Source organism: Hippocampus guttulatus, chromosome 15 (genome assembly GCF_054856545.1).
Source record: "Hippocampus guttulatus isolate MCC_2025c chromosome 15, RoL_Hgut_1.0, whole genome shotgun sequence".
Classification (NCBI taxonomy): domain Eukaryota; kingdom Metazoa; phylum Chordata; class Actinopteri; order Syngnathiformes; family Syngnathidae; genus Hippocampus; species Hippocampus guttulatus.
The window spans coordinates 12,858,861-12,882,906 of NC_141275.1; the positions used below are offsets into that span (position 1 = coordinate 12,858,861).

Here is a 24,046-nt window from a genome sequence, read left to right on the forward strand (position 1 = left end):
TATTTTCGATTTGATGACAGGTCTATTTCCTACTCGCATTCCATTCGCGCGACAGCGCAAGAGGGAAGTGGTCCATCAACGTATCATCCGTTACACATTCTCCATCTTCCCCCGACTGGGCAAGGGACCAGCCTTCGTCCTTTACTGAGACAAAGATTTCGCGGATTCTGTAAACTCAATTTCGGTATGTAAATGGTATCAGTTTCTCACGATGTGCACAAGATTACTGTTGCATGTGATTGTTTTTTTTTCGGCCATGAACGTAGTCACAATCTAGCTAGGATGTCAATCAACCGCAATGGAAACGGGGCCAAGTGTGTCTTTACTGATTTGGTGACATATTAAATGTTCTAATACTGTTATGAATGACTCCGCGATATAAATGACGATTTTTTAAAAATTCTTCGTGTCTGTCGAGAATCGAATTGAGAGAAGCTGATTAGCATACAAGCTAGCTAGCCGGCCATCTAGCATTAGCGAACATCTGGTTGCCCTCCACTAAAGAGGTGAAAATAAACCTTACCACATCTACTTTCGAACTCTTAACTCATACTACTACCGTTAATGGAATAAATAACGACAAACTTTTTGACGTTATTGTGAAAGACTTGAAAATGTTACGATACGTCGATAGAAAATAGGCGGAACACGCCTTGTATTCTCTCTGGACAATTCATGAGGTACACCAAATGAGTTGAAATACAAGCGGTATGTCTAAAATTTTGCTCAGATTGCAGAAGTGGAGAAAGTACGCACAAGCTGTACTCAACTACAAGTACCGAGACTTGTTTTAAAAGAGTGGCAAAAGGAGAAACACTGATTCAACTCCTTCAACGAAAAGACTGCAGACGATGAAAATTATATATTGAAACTACGGATGTCTGAAAAATCTACTTAAATACAGTAACAAACTATCTGTACTTATTTACTGTTCCTCACTTCCCACCACTTCTATATAAAGTGACTTGACACAATCGATAAGATCAAGTGTATTTGCAAGACAGTTGCTTTTGCTTGTGACGTTGAATGTTCTGTAATCGTTCTCCAGACTACAAGAAGCACCATCATGACAGACTCCAAATATTTCACAACAAACAAAAAAGGTGAGTTCTAAATTGTCGAAAAAGCCACCGTCTACCGTTAGTCTTCCCCATCATCAAAGTCATATATTGAAAACATTTTATTCACACTGACAGGAAGTAGTGACGAAATTGATCTCATTTGTGCTGTTGCAGGAGAGATTTTCGAGCTGAAGGCCGAGCTGAACAATGAAAAGAAGGAGAAGCGAAAGGAGGCTGTCAAGAAGGTCATTGCTGCCATGACAGTGGGCAAGGATGTCAGGTAAAGTTCAGTCAAACGAGTCAGCATAGCGACAACTAGCGCATGATGATTCAACCGGGATATCGATCAATTAGTTTATTTGTTGGAACATTTTTTTTCCACGGTGTGCAGTATTATTCTTAGACAAGACTTTTGGTCATTTCTGTCAAAGTTAATGGTGGGGGAAAAAGTGCTTCTAACCAAGTGTCTTTCCAGCTCTTTGTTCCCGGATGTGGTCAACTGCATGCAAACCGACAACCTGGAGCTGAAGAAGTTGGTGTACCTCTACTTGATGAACTACGCCAAGAGCCAGCCCGACATGGCCATCATGGCTGTCAACAGCTTCGTCAAGGCAAGCTCACCCTGTCGCCGTGCCTTGGGCCTGGATGCAGTATGCACAGTCTCCACTTGGCTTGGGCGCGGGCTTTTCTTTCTGCCCTCAGTTTTCTATCAGATTCAGTTACACGCTGAGAAATAAATACAGGATAGGGTTTTTCTCCTCAGTGTGTTTCAATTTGACTTGCGTTCAATGCAACTTTTTTTTTTTGTCTTTTTGCACAAATCTTAATTTTCCCTTTGATCCACTGAGGGAATATTACTATCTGATAATTCTCATGCTGGCCTCCAGGACTGTGAGGATCCCAACCCGCTCATCCGGGCCCTGGCTGTCCGCACCATGGGCTGCATCCGGGTGGACAAGATCACCGAGTATCTGTGCGAGCCGCTGCGGAAATGCCTGAAAGACGAGGACCCGTACGTGAGGAAGACGGCGGCAGTGTGCGTGGCCAAACTTCATGACATCAATGCCCAGATGGTGGAAGATCAGGGTTTCTTGGACTCGCTGAGGGATCTCATCGCTGACTCCAATCCCATGGTCGGTGACCAGTTATTATTAACAGGCTAACCGTTAACCAGTTGACTGCCTGTGGTTTAGTTAGAAATTGGAGCAACTTGTCTATGAATGTTCTTATTACACCGTTATTCTGATACTGTTCGTTTAATCGAGTGATAAGCTTATTAAATTTGTTAACATTGAAACCTTGTGATAGCAGTCATAGTACTTCTTTACTCCCTTGCATCCCTTTTAGGTTGTTGCCAATGCGGTTGCCGCCCTGTCTGAAATCAGCGAGTCTCACCCCAACAGCAACCTGCTGGACCTCAACCCCCAGAACATCAACAAGCTGCTGACGGCCCTCAACGAGTGCACCGAGTGGGGCCAGATCTTCATCCTGGACTGCTTGTCTAACTACAACCCTAAAGATGAGCGAGAGGCCCAGAGGTAGCATTGCTGACAATTTCCAGACATTTTTTTTTCTTATAAATGACACAAAAGACTGATTCCTTAAATATTTTTCCCTCTCCACAAAGTATTTGCGAGCGCGTCACTCCACGGCTGTCCCACGCCAACTCAGCAGTGGTCCTGTCCGCCGTCAAGGTACTGATGAAGTTCTTGGAGCTGCTGCCAAAGGACTCCGACTACTACAACACCTTGCTGAAGAAGCTCTCGCCACCGCTCGTTACCTTGCTGTCCGGTGAGCCCGAGGTCCAGTACGTGGCTCTGAGGAACATCAACCTCATAGTCCAGAAAAGGTGTGTGTGTGTGTGTGTGTGTGTAACATATGAGTGTAAATAAACCACAGTCTCACTTTTTGACACTTACATCTTTTATCTTTTGTTTTGAGTGCAGGCCTGAGATCCTGAAGCAGGAAATCAAAGTGTTCTTTGTCAAATACAACGACCCTATTTATGTGAAGCTGGAAAAACTGGATATTATGATTCGTTTGGCCTCTCAGGCGAACATTGCTCAGGTAAGTTATATGAACCAGGCCTCGCAGGACCTTTAGTTAGTTAAAAGTGTGGTTGTTCTTACCTTGAAAAAAATGTGCTTGGTGCTTTACAGGTGCTGGCTGAGTTGAAGGAGTACGCCACAGAGGTGGATGTTGACTTTGTGCGCAAGGCTGTGCGTGCCATTGGCCGCTGTGCCATTAAAGTGGAGGTATGACACAACACGTTCGGTATTTCCTCAAATAAAGACTGTGAGCAGAGGACTGGGCATTTAAGTTGATTGACTGCTACTTCATCATTTTTATTTTGTTCACATTTGCATTTTGTGTTGTGGTAAAATCGATCACCTTTTACAATGGTGATGACGACTTCCTGTCCCTGTTCTGAACCGTCCCAGCAATCGGCGGAGCGCTGCGTCAGCACCCTGCTGGACCTCATCCAGACCAAAGTCAACTATGTGGTACAGGAGGCCATAGTGGTCATCAGGGACATCTTCCGCAAGTACCCCAACAAGTGTGTGCCCGTTCCCTCTAACAACTAGCCGAAACATAATTGAAGCTGTAATGTCCCAGTTACTTAAAGTATATGTAGAGTGCCAGATTCCCGAAAGGCGCGATTTGTTCTAGGTACGAGAGCATCATTGCCACCCTGTGTGAAAATCTGGACTCTCTGGATGAGCCGGATGCTCGCGCCGCCATGATCTGGATCGTGGGCGAGTACGCCGAGAGGATCGACAACGCTGACGAGCTGCTGGAGAGCTTCCTTGAGGGCTTCCACGATGAGAGCACCCAGGTGCGCTTTTGTCATTTTATGTATCTAGCACTTCATCTATGTGCTCTTCCTTCTCGTGCTCACAAATCAGCACAGAAACACTCAAAACTATGAGCTGTCCTGTTTGTCAGTTCTTATAACCAGTTTGCCATGTTAAAAGTTGAATGCCGCCATGGTTTAGAGAGCAAAACGTTGTTGGCATGAACAATGTCTGCGTTTGACTTGCAGGTGCAGCTCACTCTCCTGACCGCCATCGTCAAGCTCTTCCTGAAGAAGCCGTCCGAGACTCAGGAGTTGGTGCAGCAGGTCCTCAGCCTGGCCACTCAGGTGATAGAAATAACCCTAGGAAATCTTAATGTACACTTTTTCTCTTTGCTTACCCCCCCCCCCCTTGTGACGACACAAGGTCCTCAGTTTACCCACATACATTTCAAGCCTAAAAAAGGCACACAATACATTATAAATTGATTTTGCCATCCTCTACAGGACTCTGACAACCCCGACCTGCGTGACAGGGGCTACATCTACTGGCGCCTGCTGTCCACGGACCCGGTGACCGCCAAGGAGGTGGTGCTGTCGGAGAAGCCCCTCATCTCCGAAGAGACAGATCTGATCGAGCCCACCCTGCTGGACGAGCTCATCTGCCACATCGGCTCTCTGGCGTCCGTCTATCACAAACCGCCCAGCGCCTTTGTGGAGGGCAGCCACGGAATCCATCGCAAACACCTTCCTGTCCAGCATAGCAGGTATACACACACACACAGTCTCTGCAGACTCATTTGCATACCTGTGTAAGCAAATGAGCATTTTTCTCATTTTTGTGTACCACCTGACAGTATTGACACAGGTGAGAGTCCGGTGAGCGGCGGGCCAGCGGCCGCGATGGACCAGCCGCACGTTATTCCCAGCCAGGGTGATCTGCTGGGTGACCTTCTCAACCTGGACCTGGGTCCCCCAGTCAACGTGCCCCAGGTCTCCTCCATGCAGATGGGTGCCGTGGACCTCCTGGGAGGCGGCCTGGACAGCTTGGTGAGCTTTGACAACATCCCTAAAAGTAAAGGACGGTTTAAGTTGTACCTCTAAATCACTCTCAGCACCATATGATCACCAGCTCACTGACATTAAATATTACAGTATTTCCTCTAATAGTGCCCCAATTAGTCGAGTGACAAATAAACAAGAAATAAATGACAAATAAATGCCTCCTTTAACCATCAGGGGGAAAAATGGATAGCGTTCCCCTTCTTTACGCACCCTCGATACACCTTCACTACATGAAGCTCCTCAACTCATTCCAACCTACCCGGTAGTTAATGGGCACCAAGGTGCCACAAGATGGCAATAAAGCACAACGTAAAGCTCCTCAACTAACTTCAACATCGTTCCTTGTGTGTGTGTGAGAATGACGGGTAAAAGGAGAAAGTAGGTGAATATGTGACAGCAGCAGGAGCTGCTTTTTAATTTTTTTTCTCAATTCACACACACAGACACGAAGGAGTTAACTGCTGCTCCTGCTAATCCAAACAGCAGCACCTCATTAAACATACACCACAGAAAAAACAAATATGTCCCTCTCAAGGATGCCTACTTTTTCCTTGTCGGAATAAAAACAGGCTATGGATGATTTTTTTCAAGTTCTTTTTGTTTCAGAATTGAGTGAAGGCTCCTCTTGATGGCTTGCTGTTGCTAAGAAAAGTCTGTCTTTGTGTGTGGTCTGTCTGTCTATCATGTTCTTTTTTTGGGGACGGGGTCCTCCTCTCTCTCTCTCTCTCTCTCTCTCTCTCTCTCTCTCCTGTAGCTGGGGGGAGACCTGGGCGGTGGTGTTGGGGGGAGTCCAGCTGTAAGTCCAAGCTCCTTCTGTTTGGCTCCCCGCCTTCTGCATGCTACCGCACATTTTAACCCACTACTGTCTCGAATCGCCTTCCTCCGTATAATCTCTGCTTGTTCGCTTGCTGCCTTCCTGTCAACATTTGGCACGTTTTGGCCCGTGGCGAGGCCATCTGTTGTAGTTCCGATTTACATGGATGTTGACATTTAGAAAACATTGATGTGGCTGACACATAATTACAACTGTTGGGAGTAGTTCCTGTATAGATTCCATTGCAAAAATCCTTAACGGGCCAAAGCATGCAAATATGCACCTGCTCTGCATTTAAGTTTGCTCACCTCTTCTTCTCATAAGGTTTTCGGTAACCCGGAGAACATTTGCATGAGCTGCTTCTGTGATTCTTGTCAGCTTCGCAGCACTTTTGTCGCTGCCGTGTTAGTGACAGTGACTTAAAATCGCTTGATTCACTCCTTCTGCTTCTCTTGTGATGTTGTTTCAGGTGGGCCAGAACTTCATCCCTTCGTCCGTTCCGAGCACTTTTGCGCCATCGCCCACTCCCGCCCCTCCGGCCGTCAGCAGCAGTGGCCTCAACGACTTATTTGAGCTCTCCACGGGTATGGCCATTACATCCGGAGGCCACGTGGCCCCGAAAGCTGTGAGTTTAAAAACGCTCATGTTCAAAATTGATGAGTAGAGATTAAGAGAGACAAAGTTCGGATCTTTTTGAGCATTTGCACTGGCGTATTTTCCAAGGTATGGTTGCCTGCTGTGAAAGCCAAAGGACTGGAGATCTCCGGAACCTTTTCTCGGCGGCAGGGCCACATGTACATGGACATGACCTTCACCAACAAGGCCCTGCAGCACATGACCGACTTCGCCATCCAGTTTAACAAGAACAGGTCAATAAGCGCTCTGGCTGTGCCTCCCTAGTTGATACCACGCCACTGTAGATTTAAAGACGTGTTTGTGGTTTACCGCAGCTTTGGGATGATACCCACCAGCCCGCTGCCCATTCACACTCCGCTGATGCCCAGCCAGGGCATCGACGTCTCTTTGCCCATCAATACCATCGGGCCAGTCATGAAGATGGACCCTCTTAACAATCTCCAGGTACAGAAACAAAGTCACGATTGATTGACATAATGGGATTTTGTTCAGAAAATGTCCCCTTTGCACACAGGTGGCCGTGAAGAACAACATCGATGTCTTCTACTATAGCGTCCTCATCCCCCTCAACATATTCTTTGTTGAAGATGGAAAAATGGGTTTGTTTTTGTCTCCATTGTATCAACAAAAATTGCTTTCAAAAATTAAACTTACTATTTATTAGTTATATCGGCACTTTCGATCAATCAATTTGAGGCCCTCAAAAGTTTAGTATCAAACCAGTTACCCTTCAGAACTTAAAAAAAAAAGGTTATATATATATATATATATATATATATATATATATATACTGTGCCGATAAGTTATTTTGGTTCTCTGCACAGCTGAACTTCTCAAGCATGCTTTTTCTCTCTCCTTAGAGCGACAGGTGTTCCTTGCCACCTGGAAAGATATTCCCAATGAAAATGAGCTGCAGTACCAGATAAAGGAGTGCCACCTAAATGCAGGTAGATCCCCGCAAACAGTAAACACCGAAAAGTGACACGCAAGCCCACCGAAATGTCCTTTGAAAGCAACTGTAGAAAAGGAACGTACATGAGAGGGTCCAATCCCTGTGACGTCATACTGAAGACTTAACAAAAGTTATTTTAGGTTATCAAACTCCAAATCTAACTGATCCAGAGTAATTACTTGTTTTCTGTCTCCGCCCACATGCTTGTCTTAGGATAACAACACAATCTCTTCCAACCGAAGGAAATCAAGTTCTTACGACGATAGACATCCTTGTATATATTTCAGAATAGCTGCTTTCCCGTGTTAGTTGTCCAGTACGTTAGTTTCGAAATCCCATTAGAGCGATCTCATCCTCCTTTTCCTCATAGATGTGTTGCTAGTAGCACATTTTACAGGAGCTCCCCTTGTGTTTGATGTGGGGCGTGTAAAGCGGAACCTGTGAGGTCGAACACAATCCCTGCCGAGACTGGTTGGCTAACTATTTCTTTTGGCTTTTGAAATCATTTTTCCAATAATATCAACATAGGGTGGCGATCGGCTGCAGTCCTTCTGGTTTCAAGGAACTCTGTAAATGTTCCTTGTGGTCTACTTTGCTGTTAGAATTGTGCCGAATTTTTTCAGATTTATTGTTTGTAAATGCCCAAAGGTGAATTTATCAGCGCTTGTGTAAAGTGCTTGTGTGGATCCTACGTGTGATGTCAAATCAGTGTTGTATGCTAGTTATTTAGGCTAATATGTTAGCTAATGTTTTTTTTTAATTATTTAAGTTACTGATGAATACTCTTAAGTGTGGCTTAGTTATTATGTACATGCTAGTTGCAATAAGTTGATGCGTTATGTCCCTTTTTTGAAAAAAGAAGACTCAATTAATTTTTGTTTTAGTGCATTTTGCAACTTGGAGAAGTTGTTCAAAAAAGTTGCTGGATTGGTCAGTTATTTTGATTAACGCTTGCTGAACTGAGCCAACGACTCAAAATTAACTTTCGACTTCAGAGGTTCCATTGTAGTGTGGTACAGTTGTGTCAAATCTGGGGTTTTGATTTTATTTTTTTTAAACCAAGTAAAAGTAAAATTCCACTCTTGCAGACACCGTGTCAGGCAAGCTGCAGAACAACAACATCTATACCATTGCAAAGCGCAACGTGGAGGGTCAGGACATGCTCTACCAGTCCCTCAAACTCACCAACGGAATCTGGATACTGGCCGAGCTGCGCATTCAGCCAGGCAACCCCAACTACACGGTACAGTATCTCATCTGCACTGGATATAAAAAAGTCTACACACGCCTGCTCAAATGACTTTGTGATGTGGCAGAAGCCATTCAGTTTTGTGCTAACAGTTGACTGGTATTTTGGAACCGTGCATAATTCAACAGGGGTGTGTAGACATTTTGTAGCCACTGTATATACACGGCATGAAAGAATCAAGACGATATCACCAACCCCTTTTGTGTCCTGGCTGGTCCCGCAGCTGTCCCTCAAGTGTCGGGCCCCCGAGGTGTCTCAGTACGTGTACCAGACGTACGACGCCGTGCTGAAGAACTGAGCGGCTGGCTTTGCACCCGCCATCCAACTGCAGTGTTACTTTGCTGCTCAAAACGGACGCGAGACATAAATTTTTCCACCCGGTAGATAACAAAAATGGTAAATGTTCTAGTCAGGAATGCAAATGTGTTGTCATTGTGATCACAGTTCCGACATACCATATACAACATTATAGCTTCTTTCGCAATAACTGGGGAAATTTTTCTGGGGGGGCAATTTGGACTGTGAAAATGTGTCAATCATTCCATCCTTAAACGTCTTAATGTTGCAACTGATCAAAGTGAAATTGTCGTCAACAGAGAAACTCCCTTTTTTTCTGCACACATCCATCTATGCCCATTTATTTTTTGTACTAGCTATTTTTTTTGGGGGGGGGTTTAAGATTTAGTACCACTACATTTTTGTCACCTCACCTTTTTTTGGGGAGGGATTAGTTAGCATTCCCATTAAGCCGGTGTTTTAGATATTGACCAAATTATTACAGAGCAGTCGCTTTAAAGCTAAATATAATGGACCTTTTCCAGCATGCTAATGCAATTACTTTTATAACTGTAAAGTAGAAAGTAACCCGCGTGATTACTTGGCACAATTTACTGACTGGCCAGTTTTGTAATTGTCCCACTATTGCAAACACATAGTCAATGCTTTGAAGACAAAAAAATAAATCAATAAAATCACAAATGCTATTTATCGATCATCTACCTCCTTTTGGTTGCAGTGCTTTCCATTCACTCTTCATTTTCTTTTCATTATCGAGCCAGTTCGAACGTTTTGCACCTCAGTTCAGCCAAACTTGCAGGACCAAGCATTCACTTGTGAAATGGCAATTTGTTTTCTTATGACTATAGCTACAGCTAATGACCCCTCATAGGTTGACGCTTAAGGGCCCTTGTGTAGATTAGTGACGTCGTTTGTGTCATTATAAACAAGCTATTATGGCATTACCCTTTATATTCTAATACAATTAAGCCGGCCTCTAATAGAAACGGCTGTGTGACTGTACTATTCATGTTGGTGGGGGTTATGTAAAAAAAAAAAGAAAAAAAAAAGCAATTTTTATCCCGCATCATGGGTTTTCTCCAGATTTCCGTAAGATTTTTATGCATATTTAGCCACACTCCCATAAACATCCTTAACAGTTGTCAACGATTATAGAAAGTTTCAATGTTGTTTCATCTGTTTTTCACTGTATTGCAAATGATTTGTTATTACATCACTTCTGAGATCAATAAAGTGTCACCACCATGCTTTCTGTGGTCAATAAAAGTTGATTTTTTTTTTTAATATGGAAAAACAACAGACAAACGGGGTTGGTTTATTTCTTTTATTCAGGGTGTGGGGGGTGGATGCGATTCCTCACTTTTTGGCTTTTGCTTTTATTTTTTCTTGGTTATTAAAACTATATTTTAAAACTGAGTTAGGTGACTTTGTCCTCTTGGCAATCTGAAGCAAAAACAGATTACAGGGGTGAATTCACTGAAACTTTGTTCACGTTGTCAATGTGTACCTTAAGTTTTGGATCACCAATAAAAATGTCTTACCATGATGACCTCTCTGGTGTTATCTGAGCCACTTGTGACGCCGCAGCTCTTTGAGGGTGGGCCGTTCTTCAGGCGCCGCTGTCAGGCTCTTCTGCAGGAAATCCCGACAATCTTGGGGGGGGGGGGTATTTTTTAATATTTTTATCTTTGCTCATATCATAGCCATAATTGAAAAGATGTCACGTCTGTATCAGCATTTTTGCCCATACAAAAAAAAAATAACTGGGGGGTGGGGGGGGGTTAATGATGAGAGTGGCAGGCATTCCCATGTCGTTCATTCAAAGCATTAAAAGAGAAATGAAGAATCTTTTCAGATGCGTTCCTTACCATCCGAAAACTTGTTGCTAATTTTTATCTCCTCCTTGAGGTACCCTTCTGTTTGAAATTCCACTTCCCTGTGGAGGATGTCAAAGAGCACCGTCCCGATCTGCCACGCGGTGGTGGGGCCCGCCCGGTACCATTGGTGGCGGAGCCACTCGGGGGGCTCCAGAGAAGGAGTTCCTGAACCCCCACCCCCCCCAAGTGTACGATCAAGAAAGGGCAAACATTTCAACTTCAAAGTCACGGTCATTCAGTCTTACCAAAAAAGAGTCTGTAGAGAGATCTTTTCTTGGTGAAGCAACTCAGTCCAAAGTCGATGATGCGGACGTGAAGGCCCTCGGGGGTGCTCTCGATCAGGATGTTTTCGGTCTTGATGTCACGGTGGAAGATGTGCTTCTCCTGAAGTTTTTGAGCCACATCCACCAACTGTTTCAGTATGACCTGTGAAATAAAAACACCATCGTGTCCCTAGTCCCTGACTGGATGTTTGTGGCCAAAGACCGCTTTTGTGTACCTTGGCCTCGCTCTCGTCAAGACACCCTCCTTTCTTGCTAATGTATTCGGTCAGGTCCTCAGCGGGAACGGGTCTCTCCATCACCAGAATGAGCTTCTGGCCCAAGTCATACCAGTCCAGTAGAGTGACGTAAGGTGAGCGCCCCTCAGGCAAGTCTTTGGCAAGCTTCTTCATAACGGCCACCTCCGAGGACATGTTGATCCTGTCCTTATGCTTCTGAAATATCCCTTGCAAGGTTGAGTACCAACGTTGATCCACATAACAATTCCGCAAAGTTGTTTGTCTCTTACCTGTAGAGTTATATTGTTGTCTTTTGGGATGTGCTTGATGGCCACCTACGTAGTAAAAACTTCGGTCAATGCAGTCTCAACTGACTGCAGATGTCTTGAACGATTAAAGGCCGGGTGTCTGTAGGCAGCGTGGTTTGCACGTATGTTATACTCACATGTGTAATACTCACTGGGAAATTGTCCGTTTTGCGGTAGCCGGTAAAGACGGATCCGCAGCCTCCTACGGCCAGCAGTCTCTCCTGCACGTATTTCAGCTCCAGTTGAGCTAAACCGCAACACAAAGAGATATTGCTTGTGTTCACAGTGACAAGACCCCTCCCTGTACAAACAATGGATACCTCGTTAATTCAATGGGTATTTTTCGCATGAATTGAGACATTGTCACACTCTCAAGGACATCTTATGGGAGCTGCCCACCCGAAGTTGAACCTTCCTGTCTGTACTATCAGTTAACAAGGCCTCAGCTCAAGTTGGCCGTTTTTTCTGTGCGCTATCATCTCAAAACCAAGAAGTTACACCAACTCCAGCAAACTCCTGAGACGTCATCGTCGCTGGGTTTCATCATCTCCGGGTGGACGCTTGGTTCCTCTCCATCCACTGTCAGGAAGCCTCCCACTTGTGCAGCCACTTGAGTACTTTGTAGGCATGCTACAAGATAATTACATAATCTACATTACATTATGAAGAAATATTTTGTAGGTGCAGTTCATGAAGAATCTGCACAGTCAAAGAGTTGGAACAGCTGCACTCACCATTGTCACCGGAGTTGCAGGAAGACTCCTTGTCCTCTGGAAGCTCACCTTTCCTCTTCTTCCTGGCTGGAGTCTTAGCGTCCTCCTCCACTTTCCTCTTGGCTCCCGTGGCCCGGGCATCTGTCTCATAGCTGTGAGAAGGTTCACAGAGGAGCACCCGGCCTGCCCTAAGACAGCGTGTCCTGTCGGGACTGGACCTCATTTTTATACCACTGGTTCCATGGTCTCCCTTTGGGGCCTGTCGGCTTTGACGTATGCTGCTATGCGTCGGTACTTTGAACACAATGTTCAGTTCGTTGGAATTTTTGTTGGCTTTTCATACACCACTCTTTGGCCACTTGATTATTGATCACAGTAATAATGTTCTGTTTGAATGTAAACCGTCAGACGTACACATCTATACTTATACAATATTTGGGTGACCTGATCAAATTATATGTCCAACATGTCTAATGTTATTTACAAGGTGTGAGCTGCGTAATGATCAGGTTTAACTTATAACATAATCGATCTTTGCTATCTCATTGACGTTATCATGAGGCAAAAACAATTACATGCTCTTCCACTAGATAGCAGAAGATGCATAAATACTTGCCATTCATACAACAAAATCGTTTTGAGTTCAAACAGGGCCAAGTTTTACGAGCAAGTTTTGTGAGTCAGTTGAGACGAGTCCTTTGGGTTGATTTAGTTTTTGGTGTTTGGTGGTATGGAGTGGTATTTTTCTGTCAAGAGTGTACTTTGATTCAACTTTTCACATTTAAACTGTCACATGAGTATCAGAATGAACTTGTACTCAACAGTTACTTACCTTTTGTCATTAGCTTCCTCAACTTTGCAAACAAAGGGCATTTTTTGTGACCAGAGCTCATCTCATGAGGGGGCCCAACGGTGGTAAAAATGAATAGACAAACAAATGCATGTTTTTTTAATATGTATAAAGCGAAAACAACAGTCACCATTATTTTTTTTGCCGAGTGGCGCTGTAGTGGGGGGGGGGGGGGCGGTGTAGCGGATAAACTCGCACGCCCCCCATCCCATGCCCCTCAAGCAGAAATGTGTGCCTCTCGAAGATGCGCATCTGGCGTCACGCGTGGGCACTTGCAGTCTTTAGTTGAGTGACTTGTGTGTGCATGGGGGGCTTTGGAGTTGAGCTCCCGTCGCGGTTTGTACGCCTTTCGAACGCCGATTTTGCAAGGGCGGCGTTCGTCCGACGTGCGTCCAGGTGACGTCGTGTGGTATGACGTCATCATCATGGTCTCAGAGCTCATTTAAATTAACCACGAAGCCATCTCGTATTTTACATAATTATGAATTGTTGCATTGATACACCCTAAAATAAGACCTAAAGTGTTTTTCTTCATTGTTAACGCACTTAACTAATTACAAAAATGTTGAATTGATTTATAGTAGATCAAAAGGCGTTGTGACGTCATATCCTGAAGTGGTAGGTGGCAAACTGAGCCGGAAAGTCGACATGAAGATGACGATGGCAGAGACTGACTCCAGAGTCAAAGTCAACCCATGGATTCTATTTCTGTCCTGTCTGGATTTCTTTCACACAGGTTAGTCATATTTTTGTTGTGCATCTTAACTTGAAACTTGAAAATGTTTTATGCAACTTTAGGCTGTTTGATATCCAATAGGATAAACCAAAACTGAATATTGTTGTTTTGTTGTGCCTGATCAGAAGAAAACGCTGCTGTGGGCAATGAGTAGTGAACACTATGAAACTTATAATTGTATGATATATCCACGAGTAACATAAGTTCTTCATTCAACTTAGTTTTCAATGAGACTGATCTAAACTCGAATTTTGTTGTCACTATATTTTTTGGATTATGGTTCTGTTTTATTTGTCATTAGTTGTCTTAATGTAAAATAATACGCCATATAGGACAAAAGCATTGAAGTTGAATGTATCAGAATTTATGTACGATATTTGTTACAATACAACAAAATATAATGGAGTTATGTAATAGGATAATAGAAAGTAATATAGATCACACTTTTTACTTCAATAAATTTAAAATCATACATAATATATCAAAACACAGATTCATACTTAACTTAAGCAAGGAAAAAAAATCATGCAAAAACAAAACATAAACAATCAACAAAATCTACTCTGACTGGGATACCTGCCCGAACATGATTTAGCTGCTATAATATTAAGCATGTGTTTTGAATTGTCTTGAATTTCATCACCAAGGTAGCCCGTATTCAGTGGCCACATGTATGACGACTTTTTGAAATGGGGTTGTTTTAGGACAAGGCCATCACTTAGTTTCACTTATCTATTTGTATGTGTGAGTGTGCGCTAGTCTATCCATTTTTGCGTGACATTAGCTTTTTTTGAGGGGGTGTTTTTTCTGCCAGTTTGTGTGTATGTGTGTGCCTGTGTGTGTGTGTGTCCGGCCTTCACTCACTGCCCAGCCATTGTTGCAAGCTGCACAGTCACTGAGCGGCTCTGTTTCTACGCAGCTAGAATAGCATAGCCGAGCCTGGCAGCTGTATAGCTCCCAGTGCCTGCCAATAGGGAAACAATGGGCACTTTTATTTGCGGATGCTGGCCCATGCATCCTACAGACTTTGACTTGAGGTTACCATGGCGGCGCGGAGCTGCTCTGCAAAGCAGCAGTGGTGGTGGTGTTCAATGCAAAGTCTCAAGTAGGCTCCCATTTTATTTTAAAGAAGACATAGTGAACCCCACCTATTACCAACTCACTTCAACATAGTTGTATGGCAGTAAGATGGCAAAACTAATATTTTTATTGCTTTGGCCTGAGCACACTTGATGATCTCTGGCAATCATTGCTCTCGAGCCCCACTTTGTATACAACAATAAAATGTCAATTTCCCGGAATATGTCCCCCTGCAGGTGTGGTGCTAGCAGTGAACATGACACTTCCCAGCTCTCTCATCCGAGGGACGCTAGGAGGTGAGGCCCTCCTCTCGGTTGACTACGTCAGCTTCAGCGCCGACCTACCTGTCATCAAGTGGCAGCTTCGCCGGGATAAGTTGTCCACCGTCGTGCAGTCCATCGGAACCGACATCGTAGGGACCCTGAGGCCCGAGTACCGGGACCGTATTCTGATTTTCCAGAACGGATCCCTGCTCATGCACAATTTGAGGTTTTCGGACGAGGGGACCTATGATGTGGAGATCTCCATCACGGATGATACATTCACAGGCGAGGGCAGTGTCACACTCACTGTGGATGGTAAGAGGTCTGCTGTCATGAAGTAGTTGTACTTTGCAAACATCATATAACATTCTGAAGGTGGAATCTCTTAGAAGACGGTCATACAATTAGTATTATATTTAACCACGGCTATCTAATAACTAATGTGTGTGCGCACACACACATACACATCCATCCATCCATCCATTTTCTGATCCGCTTATCCTCACAAGGGTCGCAGGGCATGCTGGAGCCTATCCCAGCGGGTAATTGGCGGGAGACAGGTTGCCAGTGGAACGCAGGGCACACATAGACGAACAACCATCCGCCCTCAGCTGGGATAGTCTCCAGCACGCCCGCAACCATTGTGATATAAACATATATAAAGAACTTGTCTTTTCCAGAGCCCTTGTCCAGTGCTTACATCCACATGGAATCATCATCAGTGCTGGAGCGTAGCGAAAACGTGGTCCTCAACTGCTCTCATGAGGCAGGAACTCGGGCCACGTACAAGTGGATGAAAGGTGGCAAAGCGCTGGGTAACGACAGCAGGCTGCAGCTGTCACTTGACCACAAGCTCCTCACCGTCACTCGCATCACCATGGCGGACGACGACGTCTACAGCTGCGTGGTGGAAAACCCTGTCAGCGCTGTGACCAGCTTTCCCATCAGATTGAGTGTCTACAGTGAGTAAAAACTATTCTGGGTTTTTCTTGGTGTCTCACGGAGGATAAAGAATATGACTGAGTATTGTTATGTACTGTATATACTTTTTCTACATGTGGCATAATAAAGCTTTATAACATCCTGACAAATAGTCAAATTAATTGCTCAAATCAATTAATCGCCCAGCCCTACGGTTCTTGTACCCAAATAGAAAGAAGTTCTATCTATATCATCCTCTCCACTGGTGGCATCTTCCTCCTAATCACCTTGGTAACAGTGTGTGCCTGCTGGACACCATCCAAAAAGTATGTTAAAAAAAATCCAAAACATGATTGAAATCAAGGTTGCAATGCAAACATTATCTGTTTTATAGGTCGAAGAGGCCAACAAGAAAGTCTTTCTCCAGGTTTTATAACCAACGCACACCAGCTTGTCAGACAGGTGTGAAATTATCATGTGAAAATATCCATATTTTTAATTGAATTATGCTTACCCAGATATTTGACTTTTTGGTTGTATGTGCACTTGGGATGGAAAGTATGGAACAAGGTCGTCCTGTCTTTTTTTGTTTTCTTTCCATTCTCCCACATTTGAAATAAAATATGATTATTTCAAAAGATGTCTTTTTTTCCTACAGTAGCTGATGATGCTTCATATCCGACACAGTGCAATGGGAAGAACACGGAGACCTCACTTTACATCCCGCAGCAAAAGGTAAATAATAGAAAATGTCAAATGATTGTTTGGTTGCCTCGGAATTCAACCATTCCCCTTTTTGCAGGATCTTTCCCCAGGTGACTATTCTATCAACAGCACTGGATCTGCTTTGGAACCAGAGCATCCTCCCAGCTACACGAATTACGTTGATTCTCTTACGCGGGCTACTGCCCACTCCAACCTACTCAAAGTATAGCTGAACGAAATCCTGCATGGATTGGGACTCAAAAAAGTCTTGTGTACACTTCTTCCTTCCTTGAGAAGCGTTGTTTGTTCGTATCAAAAGATGCAATCAGATGAAAAAAAAACCACACAGGAAAACATGCAACTGGAAGTCACACTTCTCATCTCATGTAGTAGTAATGTGTTTATTTTACGGTTATGTTCTACAAATGAGTCCTCCACAAGGCAAGTTAAACATGAAAATGTTATAGATTACAGCAATGTCTTTTGTTTGGACATATTGTACATTCAGTTCCAAGTGATTTATTTCAATGTAATGTTTCCTGACATTTTTCTTGTAGATGGGGAAAAAAAGCTATTTTCCCGAAACGCCTTTTTCTTCTAGAATACATTTTTTTCCTCAAAAATATTTTACTTAACTTTATTTTTGTAATATTACTAATGCTCCCTTGTAGATATAAACTGTTGTTGATATGCAAAATACGGACTGTTTATTTCACTACGACTTCGAGCTAAAATATAAAAACGTATTTTCTTAATATTGTGTCTGTAATGTCAAAACTATTCTTTTTTTTTGCTTCAAAATATTTTACTTTTGATAACGAAACATGACTTTGATCCAACGTGCGTAGACACGAGTTGTTTGGCTAACCTACGTTAGGCCGGCTTGTGTTTCACGTGAGCATTACTCGCTAGACTGTAGACAATGGAGTAGAACTCTATTTTTTACAGGCATTAGCATAATGGTACTAATAACTACGTTATTAGCCAATTTTAGGTTCTAAAATGAGATAAAGTAGAATTAAAAATATATATATATTTTTTAATTTTATATATATATATAATATGTGTGTGTGTGTGAAATATTTATTTGAATTGATATTTATTTTGAAAGCCAATACCGGAAATCATACTTTTTTGGGGGAACGCATTACTTGACAACAGGCAGCAACTGTTGCTCACTTTGACAACTCCAGTACTGGACGCCCCCCCCCCCCCCCCCACACTTTCACGACTGACCACTCGTTCATTACTGTACTTTCCTTCAGTCGGAGCCGAAATGTTGTTCAGTCCGACCGGCGTGTCGGAGTGTTTTCGCGAGTGGGGAGATTTAGAGAAGGACTATCAACAAATTCAGGTGAGTTATTTTCACCGTCTGTCAGTTGTACGCTTTGTACTGTAGTTAGACGTCCACAGAGGGAGCTCGGGGGTTAGCTAGGAGGCGGTGCCGTGTTCCTTGTGTTTGAACATCACCCTGTTTTTCTTCAATAACCGCTTGTGCCTTTAGGCTACATGTTAAGTAGGAATACACACAACACAAAAACATACAAGAGCTCAAATGGCTGTCAAAGTTTGAACAAACCCACAGTTGACACGTTGATGTAGCTAGCTACGCGCTACATTTTAATAAACGGGTCACCCGAATGTACTTATGTCGGAATCACTGGTCATAATAACACAACATATTTGTAAGAAATACACATATAGGTTACAAATGTAAAAAAAGTTGAATGAAAACCTGTTATTTTGAAATGTCGTAACCACCAGCATTCAGTCGTTCAATTTCGTTTAGCTCAGTCCGCCCATGTTCAGCCGTGTAAACTTTGAATATGAACGTAAATATTTAATCACAAACAGTCCTAAATATTGTGATATCGTACAGTATTGATGCACTTGGGGGGCCAAATATGATGAATATCACTGTCCAATATCATACAATTTTTTGTTACTCTTTGTTGTTCACGAATTAAACACTTAACCCTAAAATGGTGCCAAAAGGCCACTAATAGCAAATTAGTACTTGATGTCAAGGAAGTGTTGTTGAAGTGATGCGGATATTGAACGTCCCCCGAACAAGTGGAATAGAAAATGGCTGGAATAAAGTTTAACTTTACAAAGGCAATACTGTAATGCTCCGTTTACTCTTCAGGACACACATCGGCTGTACAGAGTTAAGCTCGAGGAAGTCACCAAATTGCAGAACAGCTGCACGTCCGCCATCTCACGTCATCGGAAGAAGCTGAAAGATCTCTTGTCATCGCTTGAACAGTAGGCTTGTGGCCTTTCTTTAGCACCTGAACACACCAACATGGCAACACGCAATGGAACAAAGTGTTGTGGGGTCCGACAAAGCTCTTTCCTACTTTTAGATGCAAAGTCAACCACCTAGAGCAAAAGTTAAGTCTGGAGCAAGTGGACTCCATCGCCGACATCCAGGTGGAAATCGGCGAGCGAGCCGATGCCTTTTCTGAGATGGAAGCCTTTCTGCCAAAGAAAAACGGGTTTGATTTCCCTTCATTATGTTTTTTGGGCACCCGACATCTATTAGTGTCATTTTATATGTGTAGAGTGACAAGGTTAAGAACACAATTTATCATAATATAAGTAAGTCATACAGCGTTGGCTGAATGATATATTATTTGATAAATGATAGCAAATCGATGTTTTCTATTGAAATTAGTGGAAATGCAATCAATCCGTTCAAGACCCATGAAAAAACTTCCCCAACTTTTTTGTACATGGAGATCAAGGTAACACTGCAGTACCTTAAGTTGTTGATTGAATTACCGTTTTCTCCCCCCGCTCCTTTCAGGCTATACCTCACTCTTGTTTTAGGAAATGTCAACGTTACACTCCTCAATAAGCAGTCAAAGTAAGTTCCTTCCCATCCACCTGTTGTCACGCGGACTGTTTTACAGCACACATGCTGACGTCCTCAATCTCTCCCCTGCTTTACAGATTTGCCTACAAGGACGAATATGAGAAATTTAAGCTTATTCTCACTGTCATCCTCTTCCTCTTTTCCTTCACGTGTCGCTTTTTATTCAGCTACAGGTAAGTCATAACAGCGGTGCCTTTTGTTGTGCTGCTCATTTTGTAATCCAAAGTGTAAAACTAATTCAATCAGTGTTTGGTTTAGCAACAGCTCCAACTTGATTTATTTATTTTTCTTCTCCCAGAGCATTGGACGCCCTTTTCAACTTCCTCCTGGTGTGGTACTACTGCACGCTCACCATTCGTGAGAGTATTCTCATCAATAACGGCTCCAGGTGCATGATTGGATAAAATGCAAGCGTTCTTTGCAATATGCCAAGCAGAGATAGGACAAATATTTAGATTCGCGTTCACAACATTACTGAGTGTCCATTGAGTGAACCTGATTCCATTGAGTGGTACAGGTTATAGGTCATAGTCCGTGTGGAAAAGTTCTGAAATGATTTAACGTGCCTCTGATTAATCTCCCAATAAATTTCAATGTTCTAATCGGGTTTTATCTTCATTTATCTCAGTCTCATGTTTTTTTTGTATCGCAAAAAACAGCCGTTCCCAGCCTCGCTGTCATCTGCTTTCAGGATACGAGGCTGGTGGGTGTTCCATCACTACGTGTCGACCTTCCTTTCAGGAGTCATGCTCACGTGGTGAGTCCTTATCCAGTTCTCTTCTCTCAAGTCAAGTCCCCCCCGTACACCTCATAACATTTTTGTCTCTGCGCACAGGCCCGAGGGGACTCTGTACCAAATGTTTCGGAACCAGTTCCTCTCCTACTGCTTGTACCAAAGTAAACCATCCCATCCCATTAACTACTTGACTTGGACCTTCACTTCAAGTGTGATTGATTTTCTCTCCACTCTGTAGGTTTTGTCCAGTTTTTACAGTATTACTACCAGAGCGGCTGCTTGTACAGACTCCGAGCCCTCGGAGAACGACACAACATGGATCTCACCGTTGGTTAGTTTCACATATTTGCACCCAATTCTGATTCAGAGTAAGCGGAGTTTGAGTATCTGCCGATACCGCGTCCCCATCCAATATCTGGGCACATTCATTCAGAAGCGCAAACAGTCTCAGCTGTTTATTATTATTTTATTTTATTTAAATAAAAGTAATTGGTGGTTCAAACAACGTCCAATCTTTAATGCAATTCCTAAATTTAATGATCCTATCTTAAATAAACTGAACTCTGCTGCACTTTGTGCAGTAACAAAATATGGTCCCCCCCCTTGGTTTATGTTTCTTTTTTTGTGTTTCTTCAGAGGGTTTCCAGTCATGGATGTGGAGGGGACTCACCTTCCTCCTGCCATTCTTGTTCTTTGGACAAGTGAGTTGAATTTCCACAGCTCTCTTAAAAGAATTGACATATGCGGTACAGTGGTGGCTTAATTCATTCTGTTACCATGCTTGTAATGCATCTCAAAGCGTAACTCGCCGTTGAGATTTACAGAAATGTCATTCATCTTTTTGTAATGTTATGAGGAAGATATCACTCTTTAATATTTTACTTTACATCAGCAGTAATGACACATTTAAATGGAATGTAAAGAAATTTTTGCTACATTTTTGCTTCATTAAGTGAATGTTGTGCTGCTCCTTCTGACATGCGTGCCATGGCCAGAGGAGCCAGTATAATACAGATTTACAGATATACGTGAAAGAGACGGTCACACGTACTTATAAGAGGATAAAGAATATTTGTCTTATATTGTCAATTTGTGTGACTTCTCTAACACCGAAGCTCTCATGCTATTCGTTTGCCCATCTATGGCGATTTCCATTTTTGTGTTACCATTGAACTAAAGCAAAATTATGTGGCTGGTTCAAGTACTCTTTGTTTCACTTGCTTCTTTTTTCATTCAGCCCGTTTGAATGAAAATCATAATGTTGTTCCTCGTCCTCACAGTTCTGGCAGCTCTACAATGGCGTCACACTTTTCAAGATGTTCCAGCTACCAGAGTGCAAAGAGTGGCAGGTGTGCAGCCTAATACGTTCACCTTCAAATGCAGTCGATTGAAATACATTTCAAAACAGAATTGTGCTTTTTGTGCTCGAGGTGGCGATGTGCGGCTGCTCTTACATGACCCTGTTTCTTGGCAACTTCTTCACCACACTGGGGGTGGTCTACAACAAGTACATGATGAACCAAGACAAGCCCAAGTCCTTGTAGGACTTCAGCGTTTGTACCTCCATTTTACTGTTACGCCTGTTACCCTTATCTGCTCTCCTTGCGTTGTCACTCAGTGAGTGGCGCTCATTGGTAGTGGGTTATAGGAGAATGTTACCCAAGTGTACTTACTGTAGATGTGATTCATCGGTATGCGTCACAAAAGCATGTGCACAGTTCCGTGGGGAAAATGCTAGTGTCATTTAGGATTTGCTGAATAAATGCACTCCTGTACAAAGGTAGCTTGCACTGAATTAAATACTATAGGGTGTTTTTAGTGCGCTGAAATTGGAGTTGAGAAAGGGCAGCATGCTGGGTTAGTGTGTGGCATGAATGCCTCAAACATGAGGTCCTGGGTTAAGGAGTCAAGTCACAGTTACAGTAATATATTTTATTTTATTATTATTTTTTATGAAAAGACCCTGTAGGTTATAAAGAGCAAACAATCAAATGCAAAACAGTAACTAAGGAAGTAAATACGGCGATAAGTCGCCATGGCGTTCTTTTCGAAACCATATCACGGGACCCTGCTGTAGTTTGTAATAAAGTGCAGTGTACTAAAATGTCCAAAAGATGGCGGCATTGAGACACAACGTCACAATTTGGCCTCATTGAAACACAATTGATCCAAATTTAAATTTTTTGTTGTTGTTATCATTCGGAGCACTACATAAAGATTAGCCAACACCCCCCCCCCCCCCCCCCCAAAAAAAAAGTCATTTATTAAAATCAAACTCGTTTTCAATTGGAATGCTTTCCAATGTAGCTGTTTTTTTCCCAAGCATTTGCCGGGGGCAAATTTTTTTTTTTTTAACAAGTTGGGCACACATTCATATGTATAAAGTCACACCAGTGATATTCCTGTGCGGCTGCACACTACGTCCTCTGCTTTATGATTTAAACATTTTCTTGATGCAAAGACATGAAAGGAGGCGAGAAAAGGGGCGCCATAAGATCACAGGCAAACCACAGCTGAAAGTTTAAAATGAAAAGCAGCTTTACACCCAATTTGCTGCGGCGGAACTTCTGTAGAAGGGGGCGGGGGAGGTGCATGTGAATGTATGCGTGAGGGCTGGAGGGTGAGGTTGGTGGAGAGGATTCTCTTGTGCCAGTTTGCTCCTCTTTCATGTGCCTCATTAGAAGCTGGAAGGGGAACGAGGAGCCCAAGGACAAACTGTATGTAAGGGATGGGGGGGGGGGCACTGCCAAAATGGCTTCGTTAGCCTCAGGATTGTTCACCTTAATTTTTTTTAAACAATCCAATATGTAGGTCAATATGCTAAGCTATTATTTACTCCGTGGAAAATGAACATTACACCACAGCTTCACTGGGCAAATGTTGTCATAGTTGCAAGTAAAGTGACTTTTAGTTGCTGCAAAGACATTCGTGTGTATGAAATAATCACTCTTCCTCTTGTAGCAAAGCACTGCATTTGTCAAATTTAAGCTCCTCACTTAACTTCAGCTGTTCCTGGCACTAATTTGTCTAAATGAAGTGCCTCAGTTAATTTGAACAAAGTTGTATGGTAAACAGTATTTTTGTCGAAATGAAGTAACGTAAATCACTTCAGCATAGGTCTTTGCCACCAATATGCCACAAGATGGTGCCTTGTAATTACCTTTATTTAAATGGAGCACCTCAACTCACTACAGCATAGTTCCTTGACATCAAGAAAACTACTTCAGTACAGTAGCAGCAGTACCTTAGTCATCGTGCTTGGACTGAGGGACATTTCACAAAGCAGCAGCACCTTTACACACAAGAATTTTTTTCTAAACATGCCACAGGCCAATATAAAAAGAGCCGGAGCGGACCTTTTTCACACCTCTGCCTTCAAGCTAACTGGCCTCCCTGCTGGACACAGATAAAGAGCCGCTCCACTGGGGCCTGAGTAGCTCGTCCACCAGGGAGGCTTGTTATCTGCAGCGGGTCAGACACGCACTCATTTCCTCTGGGAGGTGATAAGCTTCTATCACAGGAATGATTAAAGGAGAAGAAGGAAGAAGTGAAGCCCAGAAGGGGACCGAGAGGAGTCTTTGATTAAGAAGAGGATCGTGAGCCGTGCGCTAT

The 24,046-nt window shown here is 43.1% G+C and overlaps 4 protein-coding genes across 7 annotated transcripts; 3 read left to right on the forward strand and 1 right to left on the reverse strand.

Moving 5' to 3' along the window:
* Positions 1 to 54: 54 nt before the first annotated feature.
* ap2b1 (adaptor related protein complex 2 subunit beta 1) lies at positions 55 to 10,414 on the forward strand. 3 transcript variants are annotated; one of them, XM_086131089.1, is made up of 22 exons: positions 55 to 184; positions 1,049 to 1,103; positions 1,236 to 1,341; positions 1,537 to 1,672; positions 1,949 to 2,194; positions 2,409 to 2,599; positions 2,689 to 2,910; positions 3,008 to 3,128; positions 3,221 to 3,316; positions 3,503 to 3,618; positions 3,732 to 3,897; positions 4,105 to 4,203; positions 4,363 to 4,622; positions 4,713 to 4,905; positions 5,675 to 5,716; positions 6,204 to 6,359; positions 6,458 to 6,603; positions 6,685 to 6,814; positions 6,885 to 6,969; positions 7,231 to 7,317; positions 8,411 to 8,565; positions 8,795 to 10,414. In XM_086131089.1, exons 2-22 carry the CDS (start codon positions 1,067 to 1,069, stop codon positions 8,867 to 8,869), a joined length of 2,865 nt encoding a protein of 954 aa, XP_085987215.1. In that variant the 5' UTR covers positions 55 to 184; positions 1,049 to 1,066; the 3' UTR covers positions 8,870 to 10,414. The 3 variants fall into 3 exon arrangements, with proteins under 3 accessions (XP_085987215.1, XP_085987216.1, XP_085987217.1); XM_086131090.1 differs by lacking the exon at positions 5,675 to 5,716; XM_086131091.1 differs by lacking the exons at positions 8,411 to 8,565; positions 8,795 to 10,414 and adding an exon at positions 7,536 to 8,379.
* On the reverse strand, positions 10,198 to 12,488 carry LOC147193978 (serine/threonine-protein kinase pim-2-like). The gene is made up of 8 exons (XM_086131649.1): positions 12,287 to 12,488; positions 11,705 to 11,799; positions 11,535 to 11,579; positions 11,245 to 11,460; positions 10,991 to 11,171; positions 10,737 to 10,910; positions 10,410 to 10,520; positions 10,198 to 10,311 (listed from the first exon to the last, which is right to left on the reverse strand). Exons 1-7 carry the CDS (start codon positions 12,486 to 12,488, stop codon positions 10,429 to 10,431), a joined length of 1,005 nt encoding a protein of 334 aa, XP_085987775.1. The 3' UTR covers positions 10,198 to 10,311; positions 10,410 to 10,428.
* Positions 12,489 to 13,358: 870 nt separating this feature from the next.
* LOC147193979 (hepatic and glial cell adhesion molecule-like) lies at positions 13,359 to 17,575 on the forward strand. 2 transcript variants are annotated; one of them, XM_086131095.1, is made up of 8 exons: positions 13,359 to 13,399; positions 13,697 to 13,851; positions 15,168 to 15,509; positions 15,875 to 16,156; positions 16,348 to 16,441; positions 16,510 to 16,577; positions 16,774 to 16,850; positions 16,918 to 17,575. In XM_086131095.1, the coding sequence occupies exons 2-8, from the start codon at positions 13,764 to 13,766 to the stop codon at positions 17,047 to 17,049; spliced, it is 1,083 nt and encodes a 360-aa protein (XP_085987221.1). In that variant the 5' UTR covers positions 13,359 to 13,399; positions 13,697 to 13,763; the 3' UTR covers positions 17,050 to 17,575. The 2 variants fall into 2 exon arrangements, with proteins under 2 accessions (XP_085987221.1, XP_085987222.1); XM_086131096.1 differs by having other exon boundaries at positions 13,387 to 13,851; positions 16,777 to 16,850.
* Positions 17,576 to 18,040: 465 nt separating this feature from the next.
* On the forward strand, positions 18,041 to 22,234 carry tmem120aa (transmembrane protein 120Aa). Its single transcript, XM_086131103.1, has 12 exons — positions 18,041 to 18,174; positions 18,967 to 19,085; positions 19,187 to 19,318; positions 19,630 to 19,689; positions 19,776 to 19,871; positions 19,997 to 20,086; positions 20,390 to 20,455; positions 20,534 to 20,595; positions 20,673 to 20,765; positions 21,071 to 21,135; positions 21,715 to 21,783; positions 21,865 to 22,234. Exons 1-12 carry the CDS (start codon positions 18,097 to 18,099, stop codon positions 21,976 to 21,978), a joined length of 1,044 nt encoding a protein of 347 aa, XP_085987229.1. The 5' UTR covers positions 18,041 to 18,096; the 3' UTR covers positions 21,979 to 22,234.
* The last annotated feature ends 1,812 nt before the right edge of the window (positions 22,235 to 24,046 follow it).

Bases quoted from the DNA above. Each gene is read 5' to 3' on its own strand.
- tmem120aa (XM_086131103.1), top strand. From the start codon at position 18,097: ATGTTGTTCAGTCCGACCGGCGTGTCGGAGTGTTTTCGCGAGTGGGGA. The intron at 19,872-19,996 runs GTAAGTCATAAC...TTCTTCTCCCAG, and splicing joins CGCTTTTTATTCAGCTACAG to AGCATTGGACGCCCTTTTCA. The intron at 20,596-20,672 runs GTAAACCATCCC...TCCACTCTGTAG, and splicing joins CTCCTACTGCTTGTACCAAA to GTTTTGTCCAGTTTTTACAG.
- ap2b1 (XM_086131089.1), top strand. From the start codon at position 1,067: ATGACAGACTCCAAATATTTCACAACAAACAAAAAAG. The intron at 2,195-2,408 runs GTCGGTGACCAG...CATCCCTTTTAG, and splicing joins TCGCTGACTCCAATCCCATG to GTTGTTGCCAATGCGGTTGC. The intron at 6,360-6,457 runs GTGAGTTTAAAA...GTATTTTCCAAG, and splicing joins GCCACGTGGCCCCGAAAGCT to GTATGGTTGCCTGCTGTGAA.
- LOC147193979 (XM_086131095.1), top strand. From the start codon at position 13,764: ATGAAGATGACGATGGCAGAGACTGACTCCAGAGTCAAAGTCAACCCA. The intron at 15,510-15,874 runs GTAAGAGGTCTG...TGTCTTTTCCAG, and splicing joins TGTCACACTCACTGTGGATG to AGCCCTTGTCCAGTGCTTAC. The intron at 16,851-16,917 runs GTAAATAATAGA...CCCTTTTTGCAG, and splicing joins TTTACATCCCGCAGCAAAAG to GATCTTTCCCCAGGTGACTA.
- LOC147193978 (XM_086131649.1), bottom strand. From the start codon at position 12,488: ATGAGGTCCAGTCCCGACAGGACACGCTGTCTTAGGGCAGGCCGGGTG. The intron at 11,800-12,286 runs GTGAGTGCAGCT...GTTGCGGTTTAG, and splicing joins CTGCAACTCCGGTGACAATG to CTCAACTGGAGCTGAAATAC. The intron at 11,580-11,704 runs GTGAGTATTACA...TTTACTACGTAG, and splicing joins GCAAAACGGACAATTTCCCA to GTGGCCATCAAGCACATCCC.